Genomic DNA, 21100 nt, shown 5'->3' on the forward strand with positions numbered 1-21100 from the left:
TCTTTATGCATCCTGACTTTAACAAGAAGCGCAAACATACCTGTTGGATTTAAATCATTTTGGAACCATTTTGGAGGCTGCCATGTAAAGGTAAATTCACCAGTATCCTCGGTTGCCCCTGGTGGCCCACAAGCCTGGGGAAGGTCCCCAGCAGACAAATTATACATACACATGCACATATATACATATACATAGTCATATACATATAGGCTACATATATAGCCCTTAAGAGGGTGAAACAGCACAGCATATATTTCCATTAGAAATCGGGGGAACTTTTCATTGACACAACTTGTCCCCATCATGGGACTTACTATGTATTCATTACACCAACTAGTGCTAAAATTGTTGCTCCAGTAAATCTCTGCCTCCTTCACTCTCACGATTAGGCAACCTTTTGCAGCCAAGCTATAGTAGAAAATCTACTAAGGTTATACAGTTCTTATTTCCACTTGCACAAGTGCTGGTATGCAACCTATTCAGAGCTGTATTTGCAAAGTATGGCTTGTTTCTCCCAGTGACTACTGTTGGTATCATTATTTGCACCAGTGTCCATAGACGCCACGGAATTTTGAGCCCTGCAATGACTACTGTGATGTTAGGTACTGTCTTTAACTGTGTATACATGCAGCTAACACACACGGTGAAATACTCAAACGTATTAAGTGCAAAAATTTGCGAAGAGTGCCTGGTGTAATTTTCAAAATCTTCGAAGTAATTCAGATATGTAATTAACTTAATTGGAAATTAAAATCCTGACCGCAAATTCCAGCATCTACCTGGATAGATCCAGGATCTATTGGCATCTTTGAAAGCTTAAGTAATATAGAAAATCTAGCATATTGTTACTGACCCAGAGATCTGATAATTTCTTCAGACTAAACAGAAACAATAAGTTAAAGAAGATCTAAACTGCATAAATGAAGAAGTATCGCTTTTCCTCAGCTGCACTTCTGTAGCTAGCCTAACAGTTTCTCAGACCAGGTATTTAAATGTTAGCAGATTTCTTGAGATAGTACAGAAAATTTCTAAAGAGTTAACAATTCCCCCCAAAAACTGCCTGTTTGAAAAATAGTGTCTATTCTCTCTTTCAATATATAATCATGCAACTATTTCTATATGCATAGTAAATGATTTGTGTGTGTATATGTCTAAGTTGGGTGACTGAAAATGTAGCAGAAGAAATGGCTTTCATCAATAAGCTCAGTGACTGCTGTAACTTGGGAGTTCATAAAACATATATTCTTTCTTGCCATGTATATACAGAGGTTCTTCTTTTTTGTTGAAAACTACACACACACTTTGTTCTAGTCATCCAGCCAAACTCTTATACTTGAAGCTAATTTGTAAGTCTAAGATGCACAACTAAATTCACAGTATAAAGGCAAGTATTAATGTATTAATATCACCTATACTTCCTTTTTTGAACTTAGTTATTTTTTCTTTCTTTTTTTTTTCCTGATTTTCTCTCTTTAAAGAATTCTGATGTTTCTGTCTCCATAAATTAGTCCAGCACTCTGTATAAGTTAAAACTTTTACTCAAGCAGAGGACAAAATCTTTGCTTGCTTAATGGACCCAAAGGAGATAAAAAGCAAAGTACCTGAATTCATGAGTACGTTTACAGTCATAAACCCTTCATTACCAAGGTAATTTTGCACACCCAGTACTTTAAGAGATTAAAAAAATAAATAAATTACACTGAGTGAGCTGTTGCCAGGGTGACAGAAATGAGATGATGTGTGAAATGACTGAACTGAGGTGGTAAATGATAAGAAAACAGATTCATGACTGACAGTATGTCTAGAAAGGGAAGGGCCTGATTATAGGCATCTAGGGAATCTCATCGCTCTCTTCCTTCCTCTGCTCCCCATAGTGATAAGTCTCCAACCCATAGGAGACTTATCAATATGGATGTTTGAGATTCACGCTAGACTTACCCTGACAACAGTTCTCTCTGCACTAATCTGAAGCATAAAATAGCTCTAAACTGAGAAAACTCTGTCCCTTTCTGAAGTGAAAATCACAAAGCCCGTGACACCTATAAGAGGGAATAAAACTCTTTTACTGTGCTTCCTTCACACTCATAAAGACAGTATTTGGAAGCCTCACTCTGTAACCAGGTTCCTGACATGTATGAGTGGGTGTGTTTCATCATGTATCTATTGGTTAACTCTTCTGATATTTAGAAAACAGTGCCATTTATTGCCAAGAATTTAAAGACATTTATATAAAGGTAAGAGATGTACAAACAGATCTATGTTGTTTGTTCAATGTAAAAATATATGCACAGATGTGGTTTTCCTAAAATGTACAAAATATTAAGTAATATTCAGCTGTACTTACCCGGTTCTGAGTTTGGTTTTGAATGGTATCAATCTAAAATAAAATGACCTGCTAATATAAGCACTCACTTATATAATTTCCTGTACAGAAAAGGAGAAATGTACCTTATGATGACCGGCGATTGTGGCAATGTGAAGGGCTGTCAGAGCTCCATACCCGACTTGCTGAATGTCGGCTCCACCATGCAGCAGTGCTGTTAACAGTTCTGCATTGTCCTAAAAGACATACATTTAAAACACGTTATTTCTGGGACACAGCACTAACAGTTGTGGGCAGGGACCCAGAAAGCTATGTATGTTTAGGCCTCCCCAGCTGTTACACTGCTGCATTTCAAGTAAAGGGACTGACCATGACCCCAGGAGCACAAGAGTGCAAGGAAAGGAGTGGAGGGAAGATTTGACCCAGGCACCAGAAGTCTCTCTCTCGCTATGCTAAAGCCTGTATCTTTCAAAAAGTTCTCTATTCTGATTTTATGATGTCTTTAAAGATCTCTCAGTCTCCAAGACATTATTAAGTGCTCACACAAACTGTTTTACATGTCAAAACATTACAGTACCTAACATAGAAGAAGGGCACCTGAGGAGTTCCCAGGGTAAATATACAGCATGGATACCAAATTCTGAACTGTGAGCTTATTTTTTGTATCATTTCACTTCTGTCCTGTCAGGCACACAATTTTTGCTATGACTTCTTCCAGGTGTAACAACAGCAATGGGCACTATCAAACAACAGTAATAAAAATAAACTTGAGAAACACATTAAGTGTCATAATGCCCAGGCAATATGACCTTAATAAATTCTGCTTTACAAATAGTGAAATTAAACACAGAGAAGTGAAATTATTTGTTTGGGGGCAGTGACAGAACTCACAGGAGAACCCAGGCCATCTTTCTCACCATCGCTTGTTCTAACTGCACCAACTAGAGCTATCATAACTTTCCCTTCTTGGGGATCTGCCTTCCATCATCACCCAGCCCAGAGGTGAGCCTTCTCTGATTCATTTTCATTGTTTCCTAAGAAGAAATGCACAGAACTCAAGGGCGAAAGAGATGATAAAAGCTCCAAATTTCCTCATTGTTCTCTACCTCTTTGAAGTGGACACTAAAAGAAGGGCAAGAATGAATCAAATGGATCAAAAATGGCACACAGGTGCCAACCTACATAACCTTCTATCAGCTTTGAACATACAGCAAATCAGAATGGTATCTGCCATGAGAGCTTGGCAGAAGAAAGAGGCTGTTATGACCTTGTACACCTATGGGTCATATAAGGGTTGAACATTACAGTCTAGAATATAAACTCCTACATTTGATCTGAGTGCCCTCTAAAAAGCTAAGTGCCTTTGCAGCTACTCTATACATGGATTAAGTTTCTAAGATGCTCCATCTCAAAATAAGAATCGTAACAATTCTTTGGGAAAATGCTGCCTTTGTCCACTTTATTCCTTGCTACTGTTATTGTTGAATCTTAAAAGATAAATACAATAGTGAAGAAAATTAATATTGAATGTGGAACTTGAGGAGGAACAACAAAAAAGAAGGAAAAAAGAGAGAAACTGTAAAACAAAATCCTTTGAGATTGTTTCTATTAATAGCTATAATGATAAAAAAGAACACTCCTCTATCTTGAGTTGCATTGCATGATTTAATCAATATTTCCAAAACGATATCATATCCTCATGGATGACACTGCAAAAGCACATGCTGATTTCCTGTGTATGGGCTCTTTATAGGTCATTTTCCTATGCACTATAAATGTGAAATTTGTATTTTCACCAGAAGTAGCAACTAGAGAGTTCAACTAGATAGTTCAGACAAATAAACTGCTCAGTTCTGGTCTCTTTTCATCACTTATATTCTAAAGAATTTACCTTATAAGATGCCAAGTGCAGAGCTGTAAATCCATTTCTTGTTAATCTGGATGGGCGTAATCCTTTTAGCATAAGAGTTCTAATGTGCGATTTGTTACCTTTAGGATGAAAATGGGAAACCAAAGTAAGTTACAGAAAAGAAAGTGCAGATGAAGTAAGAAACTTCTGTGTGAGTTTGAAAGCAAAGAGAAATAGGTAGCTCATCTGATGACCTGATGCAAGCCATAAAATGTATCTCATGAAACCTCCAAATGGAATTTGCACCATATCCTTATCCACTGGGACAGCGGCAGATCTGGCCACGTACTGGCTCACTGTTTGTTCACACTTTAATAAGGATTTGTTAAGAATAGTTGAACTTCTAAAGAAGCAAGCTCCTTTTTTAACATCCAGACCATGCTGCAAAGCACTCCATAAATGAGCAGATGCTTCCAGAATCTCTGATTTCTCAGACACTTAACTCTTTTGTCCTTTCAGAATGGAAGCACTGCACCCCCCCTCTGCACAACATTATTACAGGGACAGTAGTTTTGAGGGATGCTAATGAATGTCAGCATGGGCAAGCAGCTTTACTCCTACCTTTCTGATGCACAGTGATGATCTCAAAAATGTATCTGCCTTCTGAATACTTATGACAGTAATCAAGGACAATGTCAGATCTAATAGCTTCTCTCCCTCCTTCAAGTGTTCACATACCGTACCTAATTAATTAACATTGTATGTTTTCTTAAAGTTCCTCTCAGCAATCCCACCAATTGCTCTAACACTACTAGGTACTGATGTCATCTTTGGATATTATCTTGCACTCTCTGAAATTAAGAGTAAAGATCCAGTTGTTTTTCAGCAGTGCAGGATCAGGTCCTCCTTCATGATTGCATCTAAGACTGAGCAAGTCGTTTATGCCTGTTATTTGTAAGTACTTTGCAGAGCTGAAACCTTGGGGTAAAATTCTCTTTGCCTCTCAGCCAATTTCTGCTGAAAATTGTACAAGTGCAAAGTGTGTGCATGAACTAATGACTCACTATGTTGATAACAGAGCAGCAATGTGGATCGGAGTGGAAAATTCCACCATTAGTGGGTTTTTATGAACATCCCAGAGGACATACTGCATTCTTTTCTTAAGCACTCTGATTTGCTACCTGCAAAAATCCTATCAGCTGATATTTTTCACTAAAGCATTTGAGTTAATCTTCTTTTAATCACTGAAATAAAATACAGGTATTTCCATTGTACTACAAAAATAGGTGTTGCATGTATGGCAAATATTGCTAAAAGTAGGTCCCTATCCTGAAGTACACATCATGTATAGAATACAGAAATGTAGAACAATACTATATGATGAGTATGGATTGATTAACTAATGCATATAGCAAGTAATTTTGAATTAGTTGAACACCTGTAGTAAAACATGCTACGTTGCCAACCAAAATATTTATTGGACTGAAGTCAGCTATAATGGGGTTCTGTGTAACTTGATTCAACCCCCTTGGCAATAGTTTAGAGTAATGCTTATAGATGCTGATCCAACTGTCAACAAGGACAACACAGAAAGAAATTCATTGAAAAGATAATCTTCCTGACGGTCATCAGACAGAACAAATCAGTAGCCAGTGAAATAAAATGTTTAAAGAACATCATATTTCAAATACATACCCCCACATATGCAACATAAATGAAGAAGAGAGAGCCCATTTTCTGTACGGTAATTTAAATTGACTTTGCAGAAGGCTTCATCAGAGCTGAAAAAAGAGATTGTACAGATGATTACTGTTTTCATCCGTTAGCACAGTTTCTTTGATTTGGAAAAGATTTAAAAGAGAAATCTCCATGTAATTTTTTTGAGACACAGGGCTAAATTTATACCCAGTTTACACTCTGTAAATGTAGAAATACTTCACTGGTATCAACTGAGTAGTCCAGATTTATTGCTTTCTGAAAAATCCTGCTATTTGGTCTCAGTCTATACATTTGAAATTCAGCTAAATTAGAGATAAAAAGAGGGAGTACTCTTTAGAAATATAAACAATCCATACAAAACTAGTTTCTTTATTGATGTAATAATAACTAAGAAGTATTTTAAAACTCTGTGTATTTGTTCTAAAATGATTAGCAGGACATGCACAGAACTAGAGTTAAACAAGTTAAGTGAAAAGAATAACCAGAATAACTTTCAGAACACAAGTTTATGTTCCCCAAATAAGATCGCAGAAACACCATACCATCAATACGTGGAAACTTTTATATGAAAACACTAAAGAAGCACAGACATGGAAGGAAGGTAACCAAAGCTCAGACAAAAATTTGGCAATGATAAAAGGAAAAACATTTCTAAAGCATTTTGAGGAATTAAGTAGTCTTCCCAGACGTTACATTTCTGGCTGAGAATTTGCAGTTCTAATGGCACACTAAGTCCTAAGAAGATTTGTGAGTGTTGAATGAAATCTGAGAGGACAGGACAGGAGGTGCTGGAGCGAGCCAGGGTGAAGCCATGCCAGGACAGGACTCTCACCTTGCTCAGAACACCCATTACTGACCATTACTTTAAGGCATCAGAAGGAACATGGACCCTGTAACGTTCAGCAGACTGCTGTGGTTTTATAGTGCTGTTTTTCTGCTTTGGTTTATTGCACTGCTATGTGATATATTAAAATAGAATTTTAAAATAATTTATAGATCCTCATTTTCACTTCTCATTGACTTGTAGTCAGGTATTTCTGGTTTTGATATAAACAATCAAAATATACAGTTTGTACTTACATCCTACTAAGGAAAGGCATGTTTGCACTTAAAATTCTCAGACAACTAAAAGTCACTTACGTATTGTGACACTGACAAAAAGAAGCTCAATTTAATGTTTAATTTTCTTCCACCTTTTTGGTACGGTGTTACATTTTTATATAGCTTAATGATTTCATTATGCTTTCTAGGCCACACAAGGATGAAATGAATAATTAAAATTATGTAATTATTATTAAAACATTTCTAATATAATAACTCTTAAATAGTATCCATACCAAGTCTGACTCAGTAAAAAAGACATTCAGCATTTGTATTTGATGCTCTGCTTTTTTTTAGCAAAAAAGCCCCCCATACATAAAAATGTTACAACCTATGCAATTTTACAATTAATTAATTTCCATTCACCTTTTCTTGTCATACAACACCTGTCAAAGCTCAAAAAGCAAGTACTTCATAAAATAAAGCTAGAAAAGCTGGCAGTAAAGGGAACGGGTACTAACCTAAAGATGCTTCTAGTTTTACAAAGAAACATGAACAGTATGCTTGTATAAGATTGTGGACAATGCAGCTGGACATCTTTATTTCACATAGTTAATGCCCATTATATTATGAGAGAGCAGTAACCTCTCCATAGCTAAACTATACCCACCTCTGGTTATGAGTCCTATCTAAATATGCATTATAGCTTTACTTGAAAAACTCCTGAATGCCTGAAGTGTCACATTTATTTTTTAAACAGTGAAGAGAGCCTCTGAAAAGTGTGAAGGGAAAAGATCACTCTATTTCTACTTACAGGTTGTTAAATGATTACCATACTTGAACATTTTAGCTTTTGTCCTCAAGTCTTATGGTTTTCCTTTAGCACAGATTGACTTGTTACTGCTCCGTCAAACATTCTAAGTAATGAAATTTGTTGACAATTAAATACACATAGCAATTAATGTTTTTTTGTGGTGAATGCCAATTTCGGTCTGTCAATAGAAGTTCGGGATTTTTACCATTCAGTATCAGTATAACAATGATCACGGTCTAGCAGAACACTTAGATTTGTGTATCTATAAATCTGTCCTGAGTGAGTAGCACTGTTAAACATATTTAACACAGTTACAATTTAAGATAAGGTTTTAATACTTCTCTCTTTTTAAAATATAAACCAATGCAAAGTTCCCCTTAGCAAGATGACCCCTGTTAAGCAAGGTGGCACTTAGGCCTTTTCTTTCAATAAATGTTTCAATAATTTATTCTTTAAATAGAATTTAAAATTCTATGCCAGAGACAAGAATAAAATTCATGCCAGAGACTTGCCTTTGCTTCTGTTAAGTCTATCCTAAACTAAATTCTACTTGTTCAATGTGTGTTATCATTCTCAAGCAGGAATAAAACCCGTATTTTCATACTGTTTTTCATGAAGTGTGGACAAAATTAATTTGGAAATATTAAACCACCGCATTTTTCTGGCTTTTTTTTTGAAAGAAACCATTTTAACTTCCAGAATTTGAAAGTTACTTTTCCAGTTTAGCGGAGTGGTTTGAGAGCTATTACATTGCAAAGTGACACATTATAACCCACAGAAGCTGTAGTCTGGGCTCTGAGTGTGTTCCTCAGCAGGACGGGATCCCCTCCGTGCTGAGGCAGCCAGTGCCATGATACCCACAGTCATTTCGGGACGGGGCGGAATGAGGAGCACCTGCATGGCAGTACTGCGCCTCCAGGAATGTCCGCCCACAAAAGAAAATGGTGGTATGAATTATAGATGTACCAAGTACTGTGCTGGTAAGGAAATAATTTAGTGATTCAAACTAAAATTAAATGAAATTGTAATTACATATTAAATATGTAAAATTTAAATATTTTCCTTGTGAGAATTTACTTTTTTTTTTCTCATGAAAACTAGCTTTTTGGAAAATACTTCTCCTATCAGAAAGACCCTTCTGATGGAAACTCCTGACTGCCTATTGTCAATACTGACTGTTTTGTAATGTTCAGGAACAGTGCATGATTTGAAAATGATACGGGTCTGATAAAAATAGAGAATAGCTTTTATTTGTAAGTGCAAAAATTGGAGTTATTTTGCCAAAACTGTGTGCCTCAGTGAGATTAATTCTTACATCAGTCTAGATTTTCATATGTATTCTTCAGAAGGGTATCACGTGTTGAGGAATCTCATTTTTTTATGTCCTAAATGTAAACCGCTTTTGTATGGAGCATTTTTTCACACATTATAGTCACATTTACCTTTGGTGACAACCCTTCATCTACCACTTCCACTTTACTAATGTGGAAAATGTTTTGCTCAGTAAAAATAAAATCTCATTCTTCAAATATGTTTTATCTTCTTGCAATTCTTCTCTGACATACTGTGATTAATGGTAGTGATATAAGGCTCATCTGTTCTTCAGGTTTTTCTTTAGGGGCAATTGAGGGAAAAATAAATTCCAGGTTCTGGGAAACAAGTCCTTTCAGTTAACTTGTCTTTGCTGTAACATGTTGGGTATGCGTGGATGTACACACCGTACATATCGATGCACTGCGGTGACTGCATGGGGGAGTTGGATTGCTTTGTTTAAAGGATGAATTTTGCAAGTCTCAAAATCACAGAATATTCTTGTGCTGTAAAGTCATGTCTCCTGCTTTAATTCTTGTGTCTTTAGAACGACATTAAAAATTCATATTTCCTAGCACTTAACGTGTGGTTAAGAATCCAGGTTTTACCATTTTAGCTATATACTTAAATTTTCCTCATCTCCCAGTTTGAAAAATAATAATAAAAACTTTCTGATTCTTTTTGTAATGATATTCAATTTTAGTATGATTTGAATTCTTATAAACTGGCAAAATTTTAATGTTTTATGGGAAAATATTGCAAGGAAAGTTTTATATCTTAAAACCTACGATCAAAAGGTCCATATTGAAAATGAAAAGTAGCTCAAACAACAACACTGAGGGCCCAGTTTTATCTAGGTGTCCTCCTAATTCCTTTCTGAAGACATAATTGCATGTTTTAGGGAAATGAAATTCTGATTTTTTATTTTTAGGGTGGTCTTTTTAGGAAACCATTGCACTAATAGCTCTAGGATATAGGAATAGAATAGGGACAACTTTTATCCAAGAAGTGACAGGTGCTTATAAATTTACTTAGAAATTTACTTTTCACTGTTGCAACTGTTGGCTGGGGTTTTTTTGCTATGGCACTGGACAATTTATGCCTTGACCTGTGCATGGGTTCCCTAAGTGTAAAATGGGGGTGCTGACAGTTCTTTCCTCTGCTAGGCTTTGTCACTTTTGCCCTATTTATGTTCCAAATCTTTCAGAGCAGGCACTTTAACAGCTACTTATTTCATTTCCACCAGGCAAATTACCTTCTTTGCCTTAGCTTCCAACAACTATCCAGTTTCTCAGTCCTAACATTTTTTAATAAATGGTTTTGGTTTAATAATGGGAAAAAACCCCTATTAATTCCTCTACTACTTTAGAGATGAGAAGTCTTCTGAAAATAGCCACTGCTACTGAAAAAAAGTTTTTCATACAGTTGAGACTGATTTTTTATACAGGCCAGATTTGGATTTTAGATACTTACAAAATCAGACTGATTTCCTTACTCATGGGTGAATGCAGCTTTTGGAACTGAAATCACTGGCTGATTCCTCAAGCCTGACTGAAAAAAAAAAAGCCTTTCCAAAGCAATGTACCCAGTATCATTAATTCCCACTCCTTCCGTGGAAAAGAGCAGTGCTCTTTATCTAAGAAGGGGTTGGCTGACATCTTAACAAGACTGACACGGGGCATTAAGATAGACTGATAAGCTGAACTGCCAAAGGTCTGCTTACCTTGAAGTTAATTGTTTCTTCATTCTTACGCCTAATGCAGGAATTAAGCACTTTTACCATATACTCACTTGTCTTGCTTATCTAAAATAGAGAGTACTGTGGCTCAATTTTGTTAAGATACCAGTTTTACTTCTAAACAGGCTTAAAATGAGGCAAATACCACAGTACTTTACTGGATCACGGCCAAAGTGGTCAGCATATTGCAGTGAAAGCCCAATGTCGTCTTTCAATTAACAGGCTCAAACAGTGATAATTACGCTGGCTGGAAGTGAGCATGATGAATAATTTATATGACCAGTTTGGCTTTTTTTGAACTTGTGATTTATTTCTGATTAGAATCCCCTCTTTTTTTCAAGTGGTTTTGATGTCTGAAATTATTTACCTGATCATTTTCAGAAGTTATTCACAGTCAATGAGCTGGGTATTTTCTGTATTCGAGCTTTTCAGATAATGAACATGTAAGTATGCTACTTGGTTGGGTGAACTTGGTTGTTAGCATGTGGTGTCCTGAGAAAATTATTACAATCACGAATTTGAAATCCACTTTCAGAAGACAATCTGCTTTGATGTTTGTTTAAAATTTGTTACTTCAGCAACGTTCCTGTCTGAAGAAACACATTAGCAAAACTGAAAAGTACACAACAAAATTAGACATCCCGTTAAAGCTAATTAATATACAAAAGTATATAGGTGTTTGTTGTAAAATATTGGCATTAGTAATTAACAGCCACCAATTTTGGTACTATGCTGTGGGACTCTGGCCCAGAACTGTAATGACATATTCCCAAAAATAGACATTAAAGAACATGCATTCCATATGTGAGAAACTCCTTCCATAAGAACACACCTGAAACTGAAAATACTGTTTAAGAGCACTCATTTGAAAGAAATTCATAAACAGGTTTCCAGAACATTTTACCTAAAAACATGCTTCAGTTCCGCCAGCTCCTTTTCTTTGATTTGCAGGTCATCTTCCAATCGTTCTATGATTATAGCATATGATTCACTAACTTTCTTCTTCCATTCATCTAACAACAAAAAAAACCCTGATTCATAAAACACTTCAAAACATATAAAAGACAGGAACTCAAATCATCATGTCCCAGTAACCAAAGCACTTGATTTTTAAATATCCAATTGTACCCTGTTTCATATATTTTTCTATTAAAGTATGAAAGTTTAAAATATTACAGCTATTAAACTGTTCTTGCTGCAACCAGTATAGACATACATATAATGATTTCACAGACAACTAATACATATGAACCCTTATCAGAAATATTTTTAACTTGAACAAGAGAAAACTTAAACCTTAGGTTCATTTGTTAGCTCTTATTTCCTAAATCTTAGCATAGACAGACAGCATAAAAAGGTTGAAAGTTTAAAGGTTTTTCTAATGAAGTGTGAGTTAAATCAACATAATAATCTAAGTTAATATGATCTTATACAATTGCACAAAGAAATTTAGTTTACTAGCTTTTTGTCTTCTTTTACAGACTATATACGTGATTTGTGTTAAGCCATTCTTCTTGTAAACCAAGAACAATACAATACCTTATTCTTGAACTCAAGAGTAAATTAGCAATGAGTTATTTCCTGAAATATCATTTGCTTCTTGTAGATGGATGTATGATATATTGCATTTAGAAAAGCAACATTAATTACCAGTGCAAGTTTGGGTTGGTCTAGATTTATAATTTCCCATTTGTCCAATATATCTTCTTTGTTTCAGCAAAGTTCTTGCAGTAATATGATTCCTTGTTCAAGAGCAGTGACAGTCCTACTGAAAAATACTTTTGATAGTCTCTGGCTAAAAATAAACCCTGTGCCAAATGGAATGTCATGCAACAATGACATGGAGCAAAACAGCCTGCGCTGTCAACTGTAAAAAAAATAATAAAGGTACCTAATCAGTTTGCTTAAAAATCTACTGTCTGTTTCAACAGAAACATTTGCTTTCATCTGTTGAATACCTAAAACGGGTGGGAAGTGGGTAATTTGGCAGCCTGCTACCAATTTTGTGGAGAAAAAGGAATTTAAGAAGCTGAAACCCAAGCATACTTTGAGGATCCCCAAGGAGTGCTGGGAGTCCCCAGCCTGGAGAGGCCAGAGATGAGGTCAACTCATAACATTAAAATGTATCCTAACACAGGGGGATGGCTTTGGAGCATCCGGGTATTTTAGTTACAAAGTGCAAATAGTGTTGTATCAGAGAGTACCAACTTTTTGCGGTTTGGTAGTATTCGTACATGTTGTTACTGGCTGTCAGGAGTTCAGCATGTTTACTCTGTATTCTTCTGTGGGCACATACAGAACCACCACAGCGGTTCGCCCTCCTCGCACCAACAGGCAGCAGCATTCCATCCGGAGAAACCAGCCATCAGACTGCTAATGAAGGATGTGACCTGGGGGAAGCTGGGCTGGTCACCGCTTACAGACTCACAAAGAAGGGAGGAGGCTCTTGAGGCCGTTTCGCTGCTGCTCCTGCTCTAGATAGAATTTCTCCAGAAGTGGACAAGGACACAATCAAGCTGCTTTGTCCATATTCCAAGCAGACCACGTACAAGGCAGCTGAGGACCAGGATCGACATAGGTCCGTAACTAAATCCTGTGCTCAACCTAATTTTTCCTGTTTGTTAGTATTTTATCTTGGACCCAGTGTCACAGTAATGTAGTAAAACCCCCACGATCTGGCTAGCTGGAAGGATGAACTGAGCAAACAGGGCTCTGTGTGTGTGTGCACATACCCGCAAACAAGCCATAACAAAATTAATCTAGACTCTGTGTACAGATGCATTCCTGCAAGAATCTGTGCTTAAGAACTGTGAAAGAAATAACACTGCTTTTCACTCGCATAAACTGAACCTCCTCAGTAACCTGGTTAGCACAGATCTGCTCATCTATTGTCCACCCTTTTCATATCCATTTCCCTGTGTTTTCTAGCAAATGGAACTACTTTACACATTGTCCCAGCTAGTTATGGGATTCATGCTCATTTCTGTATGTGTCTCTTTTCCTCCTTTTATTGTTTATTTATTTGGTATACATATACTTACTTATATGTGTAAAAATATATACACATAGATATTTATATATATTTTTTTTATATATAAAGTGTTTGATTGACCTCGGCAGCTGTTCTGTGTATAAGTTCTTAGTTTTCTCAGTTAAGGATTTCAGGCAAGAAGATATGTAAATATAATACACATATATAAAATCTTCAACATGCTGCATCCCATTGTAAACAAACTTGCACTCCTGTGATAGTTCCTGACACAGCACGAGCTCATCCATTTATTTGCACTGATTTACACATAAAACCAAGGATGTATTTCAGAAGACTTTGAACTGCTTTGACAATATGCCCTGTGATATTCAACCAAATATTTGCAAAAAGGCACCAGCCTGGTAACTGATCCTCCACATCTAGTTGCCAGGCAACTGGAAGAGCTGGAAATGCAGCACCAAGAGAGGCATCTCCTCTCCCACTGCTTTTATTAGCTGAACGCTCTTTGTTTTTCTTCAAATGTCTAAAATGCAGCCAAAGACAAGTGTTTTGGCCATCTCTTCCACCTGCTAGAGAGTACTGGGGTCAAAAGGCCTGCCAGGACACGTTCGCTTCAGCACACACCTCCCTCGGCAGCCTGGACTACATCAGGAATGCAGCAACAGACGCATTTTTTCTTTTTATAGCAGTGGAGCTTCCTGAACGTTTTCTAATCCCTTCATGCAGGAGAGTGTTAATCACATTGGGAATTTTACCTTGATTGTCAAATAAGATCAGTCAGCCTTTCTCTTCATCACCCGTGCTTTTAGGAGCTGCTCTGAAGGAAGGGCCTGCAGCTGGACCAGCCGGGATTCCCAGCTCTGACACAGGGTGTCTCAGCGGCTGTCACGGCTGCCATGGCAGCACAGCGCTTGTGCAAGTATTTGCACTCCCGCAGCACTTACACAGCCTCTGCTGCAGGTGTTGCTAGCTCAGTTCTATCAGGCACCTGAGACTTGGCCTTCTCCTCCTTTCCACCACGCGCATGCACGCAGCACTGCCTTGCTCTGCTGCACGCGTGCATGCCGTCGGACCGGCGAGGAAGCTGCACGGGTGCCCAGCACCTGGAACGGCTCTGCAACGCTGCCTGCTCAGCCTGGCCTGGCTGGAGGAAGAGCTGGGGTACCGCGGGGAGCCGGCAGCACCCCAACAGGGGTGGGGGACTCTCCATGGCAGCGGCTTATCTGCTCCATGCACGTTAGGGCTTCAGAAGGCCTTGGCTTCATCCTGCTGTCGCTTAGGGGCTTGGGTGCACCGCACAATCCAAACTGGAATTTTCTCGATTTAGGTGAAAATCAGGGGATAGCCTGAAACAGGCCTGTCATAGCGCATCGGCCCAGGGAGCTCCCCTTTTCTGTCTGGCTTTGGTGCTGCAGCTCCGGCTGCCTCAGGGGGAAATCCTGGGGCTGTCACTAGCGCCCAGCGAGGGGCTGTGCCGGGCCCGCTTGCCACGGGCAGTGCCTCTGCCCCGCTCCCTCAGCTGTGGTGGCCCTGCTGGCAGGGAGGAAAGGAGGGAAATGGCTTTCAACAGCGGCTACAGGAGAAGCGAGGCGAGGGGAAGCAAGGAGCATAAAGGTGAGGTGGAGAGTGGCAAGGTGGGGCGCGCTGAGGCAAGGCACGAGAGCGTGGCGGCGAGGTGCTGTAAGCTGAGGAGAGGCGCTGCGAGCAGCGGCGAGGCGAGGCGAGGCACGGAGCGGTGAGGTGAGGTGAGGCGTGGTGAGACAAGGTGAGGTGAGGAGAGGCCCGGAGAGACATGGAGAGGCGAGAGGTGTGCTGAGATGGCATGAGGCAAGGCACAGTGCGATGAGGCACGGTGACAGGAGGAGAGGTGCTGAGCGGTGAGGTGGGGCACGCTGACAGGAGGAGAGGCGAGGCTCCCGTACCGTGACTGAAACTGGAGGTGGGATGCAGCAGCTCTAAGGGCAGTTACAAGCTTAGTGGAAAATCACCTGAAGAAGCGGGACACTCCAGCAGAGGTGAGGGGAGGGGTGATGACTCACAGCGGGGAGTGAAATGCTAGCAAAAAAAAATTCGGAATTGGCAAAATAGGTTTTAGCACACCTCGTGGCCTGAAGACCAAGACTTTTCTTCCATCCAGACCAAGCGAACTATGACAGAAACAGGACAGACTCTAAAGCCCAAGAAATGTTCTGTTCACTTCTGCACAGAATATGCATTTTAATACAACAGCTTTGTGAAGTAAGAGTGTTAAATTTCCATGATGAGATAAAATTATTTGCTTTAAAAGAAGTGAAGACCTTGCACACTCCTAGTACCATCTACTTCATGAAAATTTATCAAAAAGAAGCCACCAGTTTCTATACCATATTTTTTATTCACTCTTTGCAGACATTTGTGTGGGTAAGGATTCATTCATATGGACACTCAGGGAAGACCACTGGAAACTACAGCACAGGAGGATAATCTGGTCAGCCACCAAAGTCAACCCAACAGCATTTTTCACCATGAAAGCAACTTTCAGGTGAATTCTTGAAGCATTCACATCATAGGCTATGTGAAGCAGTTGTAGAATAATTGAAACTGGGGGGGGGGGGGGGGAGGTGAATACGGGGAAGACAAAAATTAATAACTGCAGAGCCTGTTTGCAGAGCGTTTGCAAACAGAGAAGAAAGGAATAACTGCACTGACTACTATGTTAGGCCAGTTCTAATTAACACCTATACAAGTAGCACTAAAATGTCAAGAGCAATGTTTTTCGGAGAGTAAAGTCTTCAGATGTAATGTTTACAGAATACTGAGCTGTACGAAGTTCTTTAAGTTTTCAGAAGTTTTATTGCAGTTTTATGTTTGGAATGTGCAGCTGTCATGTCCAATCTTACAAGAGAAATGTGAAAAATTCTTCTCCCATTTCTGGTTTTAAATGTCCTTCACAGGGAGGATTTACATGATTAAGTCTTTTGAAATGATCTTTATGTCAAATTAATTAGAACATATCCATATCTATAATTTACTTTGAGAGGCTGTAAATTGCTCCTATACATTTCAATGTTATTTTGGTGACATTCTGTTTTGTCACAGAAAAAGAAACAGGCGATGCAGGACAATGCATTTTTATGAAAATAAAGTACAAGGAATTCTGTAGTCCATATAAGGAAACGGGTGTTTACAATGGCTTCTCTGTGGCAGTGGATTAAAAGAAGTGTACAGAAGAATAGTACTGCTATTTTTGTTCTCACATTACTACACTGGCATTTGCACAGGGATTAATTTTCCACATGTGCAGAGAGCAGAAAATGAAGCTGTTGCATCAGAGATTTACGAATGAGAAGAAGCTGGAACCGCTGAGCTCCAATACAGGCAAACTCCCTGTCCAAGTCGAGAACATTTCTATGCAGATCCAAATGTTGGAGCTTACGTTCTTTCATCGGTTCCCCAAATCCTTCTGGCACAGATACCTTTCAGCTGCTCATTTTTATTTCAGCTGCCTTCCCTTGTGTTCTTTTTTAAGTGCCCAATTTCTCAGATTTCAATTTCCTGCCTAAAAGGTTACTGAAATAATCCTCCTCTCTCAAATTTCATACTGTAATATATATAATATGGCTAAATCTCCGTTCATTATAGCATGGTCTCAAAGCATTCAGGGAAATCATTAAGATGATGTTCATTATGAGCCCTATTATTGCACTACACAGCAAAACTAATTAAATAAAGAAAGCTGACATGAATAAAATCATTAAACACTCATCTTGGCTTTATTTGAGACTGTACCAGCCTGAGTTGCATTTCAGGATAGATGGAGCCAGGCAATGATCTAGACACCCAGACAAAAACTGCATCCATCTAGGAAACTCAGTAAGCTTTAATCAAAATCAAACTCCAAATTTCAATAGATGCCTCCTGTTCTTAGAAGGTCCTACCTGACTGGTATTTTCAGCATTGCATCCTTTATTACTCAGACTGGAGGACAATCACGAGCCAGGATGCCCTGATGGTCTTGTTTTCAAAATCTGATATTAGAAACCAGCAAACCCATATCGCTATTATCTTGCTGTTAAGTTCTACTGTGTGGCCTTGCACAAGTCTCAGTTTCCTTGGGACAAGTTTATCCCAGCTGCTTGCAACAGAAAATTGTTGTCATCTACCTTAACAGCAAGCTATGAAAGATTAGCTAAAGCTTGTAAGATGCAATATGAATAAAATACTTATACATATTGTGTACACCAAACTTAGATTATTATAGTCAGGAAGTGTCCAGTCTGAAGACTTTTTGATTTTAATAAGATTTGATCACACTATAACACAGCTCTTCTAAGGACTAGAATTTGTTAGAGCTAAAAATTATGCATACTTCATAAATAGCTGCAATACATACAGCGAAGAGTTATTGCATGCCTAAATAAAGACATTACTTTTCAGATATGTCAAGGATACATACAAATACTTGCTTATCTGTCATCTCCTCTCTCTCCTTCAACAGAAATACCGTTAACTCAGGAACGTTACATCCACTACAGACTGACTTCTCTTTGCAACTACTTCTGTGCTCTGCAGCTCCAGTGCTTTCTTTGCCTACTGATCTCTTGCTCACACAGTGCCCAACACAACTCAACAAGCTGCACAGCAAGATGCAGCAGATTAGTGAAGGCTTGTCAGGCATATGCAGGGTTGTAACACTTGCTGTCAGGATACTCAATGAGAGCTCTGCGGTTCTTGTTCTTCTTCAGAGATTCCTATCCTTGATGGACTCTGGAAACCTTTGCTCCATCAACATGCTTGCCAGGGGCAAAATCCTGGCCCCTGCTTAAATCAAAAGCAGAACTCCTAGTGACTTCAATCAAATAGGGTATTCATTCCAGGTTTTCAGATTTTATTCTGAAGCTGGTACAGGAAAATCAACAAAATAGATACTTTCTGTAGCTTGACAGGGTAAAGCTGCGTTTCAGCATTTAAGACTCACAAAAAAGCCTGCAGAAAAATATGCCTCATATCTACCAAATCCTTTCAACAAAATTCATTAAAGTGCAATGGATGTGTATTTTAATTTTTAAATTCCAGCAGCCCTTGACAGATGGATGTCTGGATTGCCAATACCATTATCAATCTTCATGCACTAACATTCTCTATGGCACAGTCCATTTTCTCTGAATATTTCAATAAACTTTCTAATCTCATACTTCACAATGATAATCTTACTATCAGTAAAAAAGACCACAAAGGATTATGGATGCATCAGAAATTCAAAGGGAAAACATGTGCTTTCTGTAGCTCAAAGGAAGTTAGTGGAAGCTTATATATAAAATTGTGTTTATTCCTAAGTGTGGAGTCCAAGAATGAATTTACAGAATGTGTGTGTGAACAGGCACACATAACCCTGTATAATAGAAAAACATATGGGAAAATAGAGCTCTGCATTAAATAAGATATAATTTTTAATGTTTTTCATGAAATTTTAAAATTGGTTTAAAAATGAAAAAAGTAGTACAAATCCAGGTATTTCAATACCTGTGGAATAAATTCATTAAGCCTGCTGACATTACCTATGGCTAATATTGACCAAAATCTGCTTTTGAAAATCTGAGACAATAATATTTACTGTAAAAGGAATACATGGTGTGGCATAAAGACTTAAAGCAGTCTAATGTGTCTTAGCTAGTAAATCAAATCTAGGCTTATTCCATTACAACAGATTTTTTTTTTTTTTTAATTAAGTTCTTTGCCTCGAGATCTAAATTTTTTATTTCCTAACAGGGCAATTCATTGACATGCTGCTAAGAACTGTTAAATGAGACTGGACATACATGCTTCACAGGTTTGCCGAAAAAGGTACCTTAGGCCTTCAGTCAAAGGTTAAGAAAATATTTCTAGCTCCTCACTGAAGTGTTTAGCCACAAAGCTTTTCAACTTGGTCACATATTTTAAGGGCTAGAAATGAAGGAGCGTCAGCACATTCGGTGTGTTTAAACACCATTTGTTTAAGCAATAGCTTCATGGGGCTGCGCTCTACAAACTGCATAATAGAAGAGAAGATAATGAAAAAATTTCATGTTTTGAGGTGTGCCAACACCTAGCTCTTCTGTGCACTGCCTATAGTACAGCCACACTCCCTGGGGCTGTGGCCAAAGAATACTTTCAGCAAATCTTTACAGAAGTTTTCCTCATTTAGGTCCTTGACAGCAGGACTAAGCAGAGCAAAAGTGTTATTGCCCTCGGTGAGAAAGACACAACTGAGCTTTCCAGCGGTTATCTGTAAATTGTGTAATCTGTTTTTTTTATGAGCCTTTACTGTTTGCAAGTGGCAGGACCCTAATGAGCACCCACGAGGCTCACAACACTTACCGCAAGAGTGTGAGCCCAGGTTTACAGTCAGACCTGCAGGCTGTTGAGGTTAAGGGATTAACAGTGGAGATTACCACCCTGTCAAACCGACAGAGTCACTCACCAACACAGTATGTCAGAATGACAGAATTTTTGTGTAACACTTACTGCTTCATAGTAACTTGGATGATTCTGACGCAGAGGCAAGGTTAAGGAATGACAGTAATGGACAGCACATCCCAGAGGATAATACTTTCTGCAGGGGTGCGAGTAGCTACTTCTTACCCATCCCAGTTGCATCTGTGTCAGCACCTCTGAGCAGTCCAGGGCTGGACAGGCAGGAGAGCAGCACACTAGGAAAGGAAAACTGAGAGAGAAATACTCTAACAAGTACCTCTTACCTCTCCTCGTGCACTTGGTGGACTGACAGAGCCCGAGGCAGCCTGCTGACCCAGGTGCTGGGCACGGTAGTCTAAGACTACAAGCAGGATTCCACTCCTGTTCTTTTTTTTTTTTTTTTCTTGGAAGCAGTGTTGCTTGGATAGCAGCTGCTGCTTGATCAAGTCTACCCCAACACTTTCCAAAAGCTGTTTAGTCAGTATGCTTTTCCTCTTTGTTTTTTCCCATTACTTATGTGACAGAAGCAAATCCATTTTCTAGTTATATCCAGATTGCTTTCAGTAATGAAATCAATACATGGTACTTAGGGAATTTAGAATAAATGCAATTGTAACAGTTGAAGTGAATAATCATGTTAAATGAATGCAACTTCATTTTACTGTTACTAAACAGCCAGAAAGCTTGTCTAGCAATAAAGCAATCATCAAGAAGTCTTTTCAGAACAAAGTTTGGTCTCCCAATTGAAGATGCAAAGTCTATGTCGAACATTTGTTTCTCCCAAAACATTTTGTATACTCTAACAATAGATGAATAGATTATGCAAATAGGATGATGCACAAACCACAATTTCATGCTCCACGTTCTATGCTATTTTTACT

At 38.5% G+C, this 21100-nt stretch overlaps 1 protein-coding gene across 1 annotated transcript in view; it reads right to left on the reverse strand.

Annotated features, from left to right (window-relative positions):
- TNNI3K (TNNI3 interacting kinase) overlaps nt 1-12485 on the reverse strand; it is a 91530-nt gene extending 79045 nt beyond the window's left edge. Inside the window, exons 1-5 of the mRNA XM_049808191.1 lie at nt 12446-12485; nt 11700-11808; nt 5868-5953; nt 4215-4312; nt 2449-2559 (exon numbers count right to left, since the gene is read on the reverse strand). Coding sequence (XP_049664148.1) covers nt 2449-2559; nt 4215-4312; nt 5868-5953; nt 11700-11808; nt 12446-12485 — 444 coding nt within the window. The remainder of the gene's footprint in view (nt 1-2448; nt 2560-4214; nt 4313-5867; nt 5954-11699; nt 11809-12445) is intronic.
- Nucleotides 12486-21100: the final 8615 nt, after the last annotated feature.

Source organism: Accipiter gentilis, chromosome 8, assembly GCF_929443795.1.
Source record: "Accipiter gentilis chromosome 8, bAccGen1.1, whole genome shotgun sequence".
NCBI lineage: Eukaryota > Metazoa > Chordata > Aves > Accipitriformes > Accipitridae > Astur > Astur gentilis.